We start from the raw sequence: 12949 nt of genomic DNA, 5'->3' as shown, positions 1-12949 counted from the left end.
CAGAGGGGTGCCAATTAGGGTTGTGACAGTGAGGAAATTTTCCCACCAGTTAATCGACGTGTGACAACACCGGTATTACCGGTATCACCACAGGGGCGGGGGCGTTCCCTCTTTTCCTTCCCTTCTAAATAGCTTGTAAAAGCGGCATGCGCATTTTACTTTCACTTTCGAATTAGCGGCAGTTAGGCGTCAATTGCTTGAATGCAACAACAAAATACAACGTCAAACTCACTTTAGCGTATATATATAAAACATAGAACTTTTATTAACAAAACAAATAAAAATACACCATGCTATAGGGCAGGCTATGCCTAATATAAAATAACAAATAACTTACATAAAGTTTAAATAGGTATACAAAACTGGAAATAGGCTAAGTAAACGTATAATATATATAACCAAATAAATAAGAAACGTAGAACGTTTATTAGCAAAACGAGTAAGAAAGCTTGGAGGCACGGCATACACCTTGATGTCAAATAAAATAAATAAATGACACCAAGTTTAAATGAAGTAAAAATCAGCAAACAATGTGGAACCAATTAAATAAGAAATGAATGTTTAAAAAAAAACTTCCAAAATCACCTTAGAGAAACGGCAAAAGTCAACAGGCTTTTCAAAATCCAAAATATTGCCAAACAGGTGCTTTTGCATTTCGTTTCTAAACTAAATCATCCGCGATCGTCTTGTCTGTCTCACCTCACTCTTCTCGTCAGTCAGCTCGACTCACTCTCCTCACTGGAGAAATTAAATCTGATCTGTGATGCAACTGTCGTTCAACTGCATTGAGCAGCCGCGTTCAGTTTTTAATTGTAGTGTCTGTTCTTTTACTGAACTAAATGATTTTTATTACTATAAAAAAATCTAAACGACGGTGGGGGTCGGTGACGCGGTGGGCAAGTGACATAACCGGTGTTGCGGCTTAACTATCAACAATCTATCGCGGCAAGCCTAGTGCCAATCACAACACACACTGGCCCAGCTAACCAATCACAGCACATTTCGTATTTCAGAAGGCGGGCCTTCATTTGATACAGGAACTATTCGAGCCGTTCATGCCAAACTGGGGAGAGAGGTGTTGTAATAATGTAAAATATGTGAAAAATAATGTGTTTTTCGAAAAACCTAGTATGAGAGCCTGTTCTAGTACACCCCCCAAAATAAAATCAAGACTTTGTAAAAAGAGCATAATAGGACCCCTTTAAACTAGAAACTATTAAAAAATGAGTCACAAGTTAAATGCTTCCTCATGAAGAATAAAGGCTAAACATGGTGTCCTTTTTCGAAGATAGATACTGAATAGTTCGACTAAATTGAAATGTCTCTCTTGAAGTTTTGGAAGTCACGTAGACCCGTACACTCCCTCAGAGACGCTTCGTCAGGGACACCTTGTGTTTGCAGCTAGTAACCCAAGCACAGCAAGAAGGCATCATGTGACAGTGCCGGTTCCTGAGAGCAATGCCATGCCCAATTACCCAAAATAGACATTGACAGGGAACACTTGCAATCGCTTTTGCCTTTACATAAGACAAACCCCGCCCCTTATCATCATCAACTGCAGCAGCTAACAGCAGGATAAGAGCTGCTTTAATCTGCTTTCATTTAAAAGATCAAATCCAGTTGCTAAATGCATCCACATAAAAGACTTCAGAAGTCAAGCAGTGCCGCCCCACAGAGGTTCTGGATCTACATTCAGGGTGGATGACTGGGTCATATTGTTTGTACTTCCTTGCTTACCGTAACACCTGTAGCAAGCCAGGGGTAACGGGTCCCGGTCTAATGACGCCAGCACCATTGAATGTGCCCAGCTGGAACTGGAAAACAGGTCTGAGGGTGAGGCCAGATGACTGTAGTCTGGTTTTTAACACCTCCAGGGGGCAGGTCATGATGGCACCTACGGTTCCACCACATCTGTGGAGAAAATAAATACTTTTATTAAGCAACTAAATTCGTCATATGTAACAGGAAAGATTATTTTGCATAAATGCTGTTCTTCTGAACTTTCTATTCATCAAAGAATCATGACAAAAAATTAAGTAGCACAATGGTTTCAACATTGATAAAAAGAAATGTTTCGTCAGCACCAAATCAGCATTTGAGAATCATTTCTGAAGGATCATGTGACACTGGAGACTCAAGTAATGACTGCTAAAAATTTAGCCTTGCCATCACAGGAATAAATTACATTTTAAAATATATTCAAACAGAAAACAGCTATTTTAAATTATAATAATATTTCACAATATTTCTGTTTTTACTGTACTTTTGATCAAATAAATGCAATCTTGGTGAGCATGAGACTTTTTCAAAATAAATAAATCTTACCAACCCCGAACTATTGAATGATCAATATCAATATCGAGTATCAATATCTATAACATATCTAAAATAAATGCGGAAGAAATATCATATATAACTAATAATAAAAAAGTTTAAATAATATAAATTCAAAAGAATTTTGCAACCTAAAAATTGGGCTGTGTCCAAAAAAGGCTGAGGACCTCTAGATTAAATAAACAGGCATAAGCTTGCGAGTACAAAATTTGATAAAGGTTGCCGTTACATTTGCTGTTTGAGGTATCATTAAAATCCAGTTCAAACTAAACTTTAGACACAAATATATGTGTGTGCGTCAGCAACGCTTGTGGACAACCTTCCTGGCTGTTTTAAGAGTCAAGAGTATGAGAGTGAGGTCAAGGGAAACAAACTGAACTTCATCAAAATGACACAATGTGACGTAGGTGACATTGATCATGATTCACGTTACAAAATAAAAGGATTAGAGTCCTACACTGGTTTAACCTAATTGGCTCCAAATCAAATCAGAAAACTGAGATGAAGGACATGATCATGTAAACAAATTAAAAATGAAAACAACAAAGCTTAGCTAACTAATGAAGTAGGAAGAATCCAGTCCAACCTGTAAGACATTTTTTATAACCAAAGTACATAGCAATTACACTTAATCACCTGTCATGTATCTTGTTTATTTCTAGTGAGACTTGAGGCAAATAAATTGCGAGATCTCAAATCACAGATCATGTTTCACAGAAGTCAAAACATGTTGACACAGGTCACGGGTTGTGCTACAGAAGTACAAGACATGTGAAGAACACAATGCCTCTGACCTCAGGACAGGAAATAAAGGACAGATTAATCACAAATCTGTCTGAGAAGCACATTCAGTTACAAGGGCAGACATCCTCAACAAAAGCCTTAAGCCCAACACTGATGCAAGTCTCCTCTTGACTTACTTCACACAGCTTGCCTTCTCAGCTAGCTCGCAGAGCACCAATGGTAATGTTTTTATAATAGACCGTTTTGTAACAAACAAAGCTTGGGGCATGATTATATAATGCCCATGTTTGAATAAAACAAACACGCAGATGTCTGTGCCCTTCACAACAAGTCACCTGAATCTAACTAATGTTTAATTGAGCTCAAACCCTGAAATTATTAACTTATAACTTCAGTTATATAACTGAAAAATAACTGGCAACATGCAAAACCTCATGTGGTAACATCCTTCTATGCCTATCAAGTTTTCACCATATGAAAACAGCAGGAAAATTACAATTACATTACAGTTTTTTCTGACCTCATTTGAGGACATAATTTCTGCCTCCAACAAGTGTATGTATGTATGTATGTATTATATATAATGTTCTGCAAAGCTGCTGCATTTATTTTGACAAAAAATTATATTTATTATGAGCACTATACAATACATTTTAATCAAAAAATGTTTTTTATTATATCCTAATAAAGAAAGAAAAATACACTCCAAATAATACAAACTAAAATACTTTACGCTATTATTGAATTATTGTGCAATATTTTGACTTTACAAAATCACTTCATAATTTCACAAATCGTATTAATGGGTTTGTATACATGGAAAAAAAAGACTGAATTACTTTTTCAACCATATTTCAAACACTTATGAAAACGCATGTGAAATCTTAAACTAACAACACATGCACTTCAAATGTACTTTTTAAAAAAAGCAGACACGTTCACCTACATTCATTACTCTCTAGTCTAGTACACATGCTTTTGCATTCTTGACAGAAGTATGAAGCTCTCTGTCCTTGAAAGAAGCAAGCACTTCTCCAGTTACATTTTACTAGCAGGTGGCAATTGAGCAGCCTGCGCAAAGCCAACGCATTGAAATGCGCACAAAACACTTTGTCGAGAAAGTATGACATTCACGAGTGCAAAATGACACCAATATATCAATAGTAGTCTTTAAGGAGTAGTAGATAAGTACGGATATCAAATACGGGTCGCGGGACGTAAATAACTGCGGAATGACATTGGATGTGTTTATGTAAAGCAAGACGCTTCTATTTAAATATACAAAGGTGCAAACTAGCTCTGCGTAGACGATTATTTAGTAATTTCATAAATCAACATTTCACATGCATATGCATATATTTCAATTTTAATAGCAGCACATGAAGAGCTCGCGAGAGATGAACCTCGTCTCGTCTCTCTTGGCTCATGACATAATTACGTAATGCAACACACTGCTGTCTTTGACAGGCTAGACCTAAATAAAGTTTTTACTCACCAGGCAACATTTTACAACTGTTAATAAAAGTATTATCAACTATCTATATAATAATAATGTCATTTGAGCACTAAACACGCTCGCGTATTTAAACGTAATCTAAAACGCTTCGGTCGTGTGACTGGATGCTGCGCTGGCTAGTTTCACCGCTAGCTAAAAGCTAACAAGAGCTGTCTTCATTTGAACTCATATTCAAAATATCACAGAAGAGATATTGATAACAGAAAAACAGTCTTCTCTTCTGAGATGAGTGTGCCATTAGACAAGTCGCCGCATTGCGTTTAAAGCTGCTATCGACCGTCATCTTCGGTTTCATATGAATATAAAAGTCATTTCCACTCACCCCCCTGCGAAGAGATGTAACAGCGTGTCTTTCTGCGCCATTTCAAAGAGCCATCGTATCTCACAAAAACGTTAGACTTAAAATAAAAACTAAACGTAGTCGCTTAGGCCAGCGGCCCGACGATGCTCGACAACCGTCTTCTTTAGCTTTTGCTTTAAACCCGGATAAGTACCCTGGACCCACGTCATAGGGGCTGGCCGGGGGTGTTGTCCATGACGTCACGCCATCGGTTTATGCACAAACAAAAGTGTAAAATTAAACTGCTGCAGAATATCAGGTGTGACATTCTGCAATATATAAAAGGTTAAATACGGATAAATTCGCAATAGTCAATCATTTTTATTGAGTGAATTTATTTAAGCTGTACACTCTAAAAAATGCTGGGTTAAATATAACCCAGCGCTGGGTTAAAAATTGACAAACCCAGCTATTGGGTTGTTCTGACCCAGCTATTAGGTTGTTCTGACCCAGCTATTAGGTTGTTCTGACCCAGCTATTAGGTTGTTCTGACCCAGCTATTAGGTTGTTCTGACCCAGCTATTAGGTTGTTCTGACCCAGCTATTAGGTTGTTCTGACCCAGCTATTAGGTTGTTCTGACCCAGCTATTAGGTTGTTCTGACCCAGCTATTAGGTTGTTCTGACCCAGCTATTAGGTTGTTCTGACCCAGCTATTAGGTTGTTCTGACCCAGCTATTAGGTTGTTCTGACCCAGCTATTAGGTTGTTCTGACCCAGCTATTAGGTTGTTCTGACCCAGCTATTAGGTTGTTCTGACCCAGCTATTAGGTTGTTCTGACCCAGCTATTAGGTTGTTCTGACCCAGCTATTAGGTTGTTCTGACCCAGCTATTAGGTTGTTCTGACCCAGCTATTAGGTTGTTCTGACCCAGCTATTAGGTTGTTCTGACCCAGCTATTAGGTTGTTCTGACCCAGCTATTAGGTTGTTCTGACCCAGCTATTAGGTTGTTCTGACCCAGCTATTAGGTTGTTCTGACCCAGCTATTAGGTTGTTCTGACCCAGCTATTAGGTTGTTCTGACCCAGCTATTAGGTTGTTCTGACCCAGCTATTAGGTTGTTCTGACCCAGCTATTAGGTTGTTCTGACCCAGCTATTAGGTTGTTCTGACCCAGCTATTAGGTTGTTCTGACCCAGCTATTAGGTTGTTCTGACCCAGCTATTAGGTTGTTCTGACCCAGCTATTAGGTTGTTCTGACCCAGCTATTAGGTTGTTCTGACCCAGCTATTAGGTTGTTCTGACCCAGCTATTAGGTTGTTCTGACCCAGCTATTAGGTTGTTCTGACCCAGCTATTAGGTTGTTCTGACCCAGCTATTAGGTTGTTCTGACCCAGCTATTAGGTTGTTCTGACCCAGCTATTAGGTTGTTCTGACCCAGCTATTAGGTTGTTCTGACCCAGCTATTAGGTTGTTCTGACCCAGCTATTAGGTTGTTCTGACCCAGCTATTAGGTTGTTCTGACCCAGCTATTAGGTTGTTCTGACCCAGCTATTAGGTTGTTCTGACCCAGCTATTAGGTTGTTCTGACCCAGCTATTAGGTTGTTCTGACCCAGCTATTAGGTTGTTCTGACCCAGCTATTAGGTTGTTCTGACCCAGCTATTAGGTTGTTCTGACCCAGCTATTAGGTTGTTCTGACCCAGCTATTAGGTTGTTCTGACCCAGCTATTAGGTTGTTCTGACCCAGCTATTAGGTTGTTCTGACCCAGCTATTAGGTTGTTCTGACCCAGCGGTTGGGTTGTTTTGAACCCAACCGCTGGGTCAGAACAACCCAATAGCTGGGTTTGTCAATTTTTAACCCAGCGCTGGGTTATATTTAACCCAGCATTTTTTAGAGTGTATAGTTCCATATGGTTCTACAGTTCTTTAATCCAAAAATACTTTAAAATGCAAATTTAATAAATCTTTTCCTATATTCTATAGCCTATTTCCTATATTTAATATAATTAATAATATCCTGTATTCGTGAATATGAAACTTGGAGAATCAATGAACCCTGTAAGTTTAAACTTTTTGTTTTGATTTGAAATTAATAGCTATTGGGATTTTTATATCTAGAGGTATGAAGCTTACGTATATTTAGCTATTTAATATCATATGTAACATTTTACAGTGTATTTAACCTAACAGGTTAAATACATAAAAAACACAGTCAATCATTTTTATTTAGTAATTCATTTCTGCAGTGCCACATGCTTAATTCTTTCATGTAAATATAATTAATTTTTTGCAAATGCAAAATGTATTTTTTTTCCATATAGAGCACCCTAATGCATAATTTGCCAAAATAGACAAACTAAAATGGTGGAGACTCCTGCAGCATATCTGTTGTAAATTGTGGAGTGAATATGATAGGATATCCAGCACTCAGGCATGTAAAAAACATAATTGGACAGACAAGCTGCTACGAGCGAAGCAGCCTATGAGAAGAGGGGGTGTGTGAGGGGAGGGAGGTACAAAAATCTAACAGCACACCTATTAACTATGTACTGATAAGTGGGTCATTGAGAGTTGTTGACACTGCACTGTGTTTACTAATTATGCTGGATAACCAAAAAAAGAAAAAAGAAAAACAAGAAACGTAGCACTATCATCATCTTGTTGAAGATATCCACTGGTTAATAATAAACGCCCTACAGAAAAACACCTAAAGTTCTCTATTGTTTTAATTTTAAGGCTGCAGTAAATATTTATGGTTGCCTCATATAGACATCCTGTAGGACTAGTTATTCCAGATATATTTACCTTGCCTTGCAGATAGTGAAACTATCACCACCACTTCTGCTCTGTTTTTGTTTAACTGCTTTGTTTAAATAGTTTTTTTTTTTTCAATTCTGATTGTTCACAACACATTTAATGTACTAAATTTAAATTCCTAAATACAAGACTTATTAAAAAAATAAGACTTGATCATAGTTACTTTACCGTGTTGACAGTTCTTCTGTGGGTGTTTCTGGTCACATGCCTTTTTTTGGCTACATTAATTTTAATGACAGACAGTCTTGGCAAAACACTTTACTTACATAACATGACTTGGCAAGTGATATTACTGTCACATATGAATTCTATCTTCTGAAAACCTCAGATGAGACAGCATGGATCTAATATTAGCTTAAATTACCTGCATATCTCTCCAAGGGAATATCAAATATAAAATGACTGAGATGTCCTGGGGTTTGATTCTGTTCCAAATTCCGGCTGATTTATGCTACTGAGTTCAGACAGTTCATGACCTTCATGGTCAGAGTTTTGCCTTTTGGATCCACCAAAGCAACACACAACAGACCGCTTTTATTACATAAGCAGGGTATGTGCAATGGTGCTGCCAGCTAAAGCAATACAGAATATGAATTTCATGGTTATAATGACACGAGTGCCAATATTTATTCAAGACACACATGTAATTAAGTGAAATGTTCACTGATATGTTCTTGAATATATTTTAATAAATATTGTATACATAATTTTAAATGCATTGAAATATTGTATAAATAAATGTATTTCTCATATGCCTATTAAGAATGAGAAAATGCGTGCTATTCTCAATTAACATCTCAATTAAATTATTTATTATTATTATTATTTTGGAAAAGATGACATAGGCTATTTACTGTATCAGTACAAAAGTAGTTAACACAGATAGAAATAAATAAATTGCAATAAGAGCAATAAATACAAGCACAAGGCATCACAGACCTACGCAACAAACTAAACAAAATAATAAAAGGACTAAAGAAAAAAAAACGAGAAAATCTGCACAGAAAATTGTGATCAGTTGTACGGTTGGAAAAGGAAGAAATATTTGATTGCTGTTAAATGTTTGTTTTGTTTTCTCTTCTTGTCTTTCTTTTCTATCTATCTATCTATCTATCTATCTATCTATCTATCTATCTTCTGTTTTACTTCTTTATTTTCTTCTGTAGACTATCTGGTATATTATTGTGTAATTTTTTTAAATTATCCCTTCATGTATATTTGTTGTAATTTGTTGTAAATATTATTTGTTCCGTAAATAAATAAATAGCAGTAGCACGGTTTTAGATTCTGGGAAATCTGCGACACAGGAGAAACATGTGACATAGCAAGACGTGAGAAAGACACTCGTTCTCTGTTTTGAAAATGTTAGACTGTTTAAAAAAAAACACAAGATTGTTTTATAAAACAATACTATTATTCTATTTTTACAGTTTTTAGAATATCTGGATATTTCATTCGTTTTTATCCACAACGACAATGATAATTTTCCGTTCATATTTGACCATATTTTGGTGATATTTACACTTCCCAAAACAACCGGAATGATCCGTTCAGTCTGATTTGACCATAGGATTTGACACAGGAAAATATATGATTCGACTCAGACATAGCCCACAGAACAACAGCTATTTGTACCGCAACATATCTGGCTCGGAACCTTTGAAGGTTAAATCCGTTCTCAGGGGAACCTCCATATTCAATGGACCGGAAATAGGCAGAGTCACATTGAACATTTTTTAACTGGCAAGGTATGTAATCTGATTGGTATTTCTTAAAAGAGCATAAGAGTTGCCTACTTGTTTACAGATGTATTAATGTCTATATACTTATCACCCAATACTAACGCTATGAAGCCACGCTAACAGCTGGTTTGAATTAAAGCTGAATGAAAGACTCCTCCAGCATGAACTGAATAGTAACGTTATACAGTGTAGTCTATACCGTGACGTTCCTGTCAGTATATCAGTTTTGTGTGATTTTATATATATAAATAGTGATTTTATTAGTTGTACCCTGATTACAGTGTTGCTGTTGCTAAGGCTAACGTTATAGCAATTTTAGCAATTGTATCTTTTCTTCACACGTTTCGTATTTCGTCTAAAGCATGCTGTTTATTTACTGATCATATTTACTTAAACCATGTATTTTTGGTTAAAAATACACTAACTTTAGAAATACTTAGTGGCAAAGTTGTTGGTCGTGATGGAAACCACAACTGAGTATAGTAGTAATAAAAGATATACATTTCAAGGTATTTTATGCGTTTATGCTTAAAGATACATGCGTTGCTTTGCAAATAATTAGTTTCCAAGACAGCTTTATCGTGACCTTTATATATTGCAAAGAAAATCTGTAAAAATCATCCCTGGGACATAAAATTGCTTGTGGTTAACAAAACACCCATTTGGAAGCTACACAACTATATATATTGTATATTATATTTTCAGTCCATGATGCTCTTGAGGGTGCAACGGCCATAGGACTGTAAACCATGTTTCTTCCAAGGGTGGTTTCACGGCTGAATCTGCTTTTCAAAGTGTCTGGTAAAGCTTATTCCATTTTTGCATCAATAACACATTTCATTTTTCTAGATAGTTCTACAATGTCCCATACTTTTTTCTTTTGTTTTCCAGGTTCATTGCAGAACCAGAGTCAGGCATTATGCAGTGTTGTGCAACACTGTCATTCTACTCATTTCAGAGCTCTTAAATATTCAAACAGATGCTTCACTTCAGCCGCTGACAACAAACTTCCACCCAAACTATGGACACCTCTTGAGCCAGAGTTAGAGGAGGTTCTTGTGCCCCGTAAACTATCAGTTTCACCCTTGGAAAGCTGGCTTTCTCTGCGCTACTCTCTCTCCCCATTGCTGGAGGCTTCACCGCCTCTGGATGAAGGTGAGATTCTGGCAAAATCCATGGTGCTGCCTCCATTTGCGGTGCCATTACTGGAGGATGGGGAAAGCTCAACGCCACTGAACTGCAAGAATGTGCTGCAGAACCGACGAAGGAAGATGAACAGGAACAAATACAAGAAGCTGCTAAAACGGACCAAGTTCCTGAGGAGGAGGGTGAAAGATGTCAGGAGGAAGAAAAAACAGGTCAATTATGTTAGTCATCTAGACCAGTGGTTCCCAAACCTGTCCTGGAGGCCCCCCTGCCCTGCACCTTTTGTATGTCTCCCTTATCTAACACACCTGATTCTACTCATCAGCTGGTTAGTAGAGACTGCAAGAACTAAAGTGTCTGATTAGGAAGACACAAAATGTGCAGGGCAGGGGGTCCTCCAGGACAGGTTTGGGAACCACTGATCTAGACACCAAGAGTAAATAGTGTTTTTTGTGTTATGTGATTTAAAATATAACTAAGTATATTCAGGGATTCTGTGGTGTTAAATATGTCTTAAAAAGTTCAAATTCACCCTTCAACAAATTAAGGCCTAAAAAGGTCATAAATTGGAGTGTATGGTCTTAAATTCATAGTCATGGCATGAAATGTTGCATAAACTGCAAAAAAAAAAAAAACCTTCTCAGTATTTGTTTTGTTTTACAGTACAAATATGGAAAAATACTTAAATCAGGGTACATTTACTGATATGCAAATTTTAACATAGGAAGGCATGCTTTCTGAGAACTCTGACAAAATTAAGTGAGCTTAAAACAAGAACAAATACCTGTCAAATTGAAGTTGTTTTCAATTTGAATAAAGATTTTCTAATAACATTGGCAAATATTTGTTCTTGTTTTAATCATTACCTCTCTTTTTCACTTTTTAATCAAGCTCAGTTTCTCAAAAAACATGCTTTTGAAGTAAATGTATATTGATTTAAGATTCTTTAGACATTTGCACTAAAAAAACAATACAGAAATACTAGGGAAGAACATCACTTTTTGGCAGTGTGATCAGAAGGTGCTGTAAAAGTGATTTCCTTATTCTAGTGATTGGGTGCAGAGGTATTCAAGTCATAAGCTGTGTTTTTTTGGGTGAAGTCTATTAAAAAAAAACAGGTAGCCTATCTGTTGGAAGTTGTATTTTCAAACTTTGAAGTGTTTTGCAAATACAAGACATTTACATTTAGAGACCATACTGATGTATTGTTCCATTCAATTTATTTCTTAAATTTTCAGGCTAAGTTTGAGAGAGATCTTGCCCGAATCGTTAGGCGAGCTGGACTGAAGAGAGCCCCAGATGGATGGACAGCACCCAAAGTCTATGTCCGAACGAGTCAGACTAAAAGAGATTAATTAACATCTGTGCTATTTAAATATTTTTTGACTTGTGTTTGTTCATAATACCATTCACTCTACTGTTACTGCATCTGGAGCAAAACAGTGACCTGAAATCCATATGTACTATATATGTACTCATTACTGCAATAAAAGGGCCTCATCTCCCACCTCTTAATTGTGCAATGTTTTAACAGCCCATATCACCTACACCTTATATGAATGACACAAACAAAACCATCTCCTTTTTTTTTTTAGAAACTATATTCTCTAGTCACCACTAGGGTGAAGCAAATCATCTCCATGCCTACTGTAGTGTAGTCTATTTACTATACTGTAGTGCATCTTATTAATCCTGAGGCTCACAGGCCTCATTCCAAACCAACAATTAAAATAATAATAATTTTATGTCTATAATGCTATGGAATAACCTGTTAAATGTCAGATGTATTTTATTTTAGTTAATTATAGGATTTTACTAAATAATTTGTATTATTAATGTATTATATGTAAGTTGTCTACCACAGTTTTAATATATCTTTTTAGATGTTCATTAAATATATTTTGAAATGAATAAAGTGCAAGTATTCCATATAATTAATGATGTTCATTGATACGCGATAGCGTTTATATGTATATACAGCTGTTATTTAAAAATAGAATAACTTATGCCACTCAAGAATTGTCTAAGATTATTTTTGTAACTAGTTTTACCAGTTTTTCCACAATGTGCAATAATTATACATTTGTCAATGAGATAAATTAACTGCCCTAATTATGTATTTTAATTATTTTACTAGTGCTTAATTCAGGTACATTAATAGTTACCAGATAAGTCATATTTTTAAACTGTATTTTCATTGTTGAAGTTTAAAAGTCTGGGTGTGCGACAAGGAGAAAACAGTGATTTTGACACCTATAAGGAGGTTGAAAAGTATGAAAAAATCATAATAGAAAGGTAGTAAAAAGTTTTTAAGCTGGTTTTATTGTTAGTTTGACTAAGAAAGAAGAATTTGTCCAAAATTATATGTATT

At 36.2% G+C, this 12949-nt stretch overlaps 2 protein-coding genes across 3 annotated transcripts in view; one reads left to right on the top strand and one right to left on the bottom strand.

Moving 5' to 3' along the window:
* Positions 1 to 5072, bottom strand: part of LOC107681985 (solute carrier family 25 member 33-like) — a 9871-nt gene extending 4799 nt beyond the window's left edge. The window contains exons 1-2 of the mRNA XM_016478381.1: positions 4917 to 5072; positions 1738 to 1911 (exon numbers count right to left, since the gene is read on the bottom strand). Coding sequence (XP_016333867.1) covers positions 1738 to 1911; positions 4917 to 4957 — 215 coding nt within the window. The 5' untranslated portion in view covers positions 4958 to 5072. The remainder of the gene's footprint in view (positions 1 to 1737; positions 1912 to 4916) is intronic.
* A 4229-nt stretch (positions 5073 to 9301) lies between these two features.
* On the top strand, positions 9302 to 12081 carry LOC107681958 (aurora kinase A-interacting protein-like). 2 transcript variants are annotated; one of them, XM_016478331.1, is made up of 4 exons: positions 9302 to 9438; positions 10138 to 10233; positions 10324 to 10790; positions 11817 to 12081. In XM_016478331.1, the coding sequence occupies exons 2-4, from the start codon at positions 10182 to 10184 to the stop codon at positions 11931 to 11933; spliced, it is 636 nt and encodes a 211-aa protein (XP_016333817.1). In that variant the 5' UTR covers positions 9302 to 9438; positions 10138 to 10181; the 3' UTR covers positions 11934 to 12081. The 2 variants fall into 2 exon arrangements, with proteins under 2 accessions (XP_016333817.1, XP_016333818.1); XM_016478332.1 differs by lacking the exon at positions 9302 to 9438 and having other exon boundaries at positions 9976 to 10233.
* The last annotated feature ends 868 nt before the right edge of the window (positions 12082 to 12949 follow it).

This window comes from Sinocyclocheilus anshuiensis, unplaced genomic scaffold, assembly GCF_001515605.1.
Source record: "Sinocyclocheilus anshuiensis isolate Anshui unplaced genomic scaffold, SAMN03320099.WGS_v1.1 scaffold2090, whole genome shotgun sequence".
In the NCBI taxonomy this organism is placed as follows: domain Eukaryota; kingdom Metazoa; phylum Chordata; class Actinopteri; order Cypriniformes; family Cyprinidae; genus Sinocyclocheilus; species Sinocyclocheilus anshuiensis.
Note: the sequence above shows the minus strand (reverse complement) of the source record. Positions and strands in the feature narration are given on the sequence as shown.

Bases quoted from the DNA above. Each gene is read 5' to 3' on its own strand.
- LOC107681958 (XM_016478331.1), top strand. From the start codon at position 10,182: ATGTTTCTTCCAAGGGTGGTTTCACGGCTGAATCTGCTTTTCAAAGTG. The intron at 10,234-10,323 runs GTAAAGCTTATT...TTTGTTTTCCAG, and splicing joins TCTGCTTTTCAAAGTGTCTG to GTTCATTGCAGAACCAGAGT. The intron at 10,791-11,816 runs GTCAATTATGTT...TTAAATTTTCAG, and splicing joins TCAGGAGGAAGAAAAAACAG to GCTAAGTTTGAGAGAGATCT.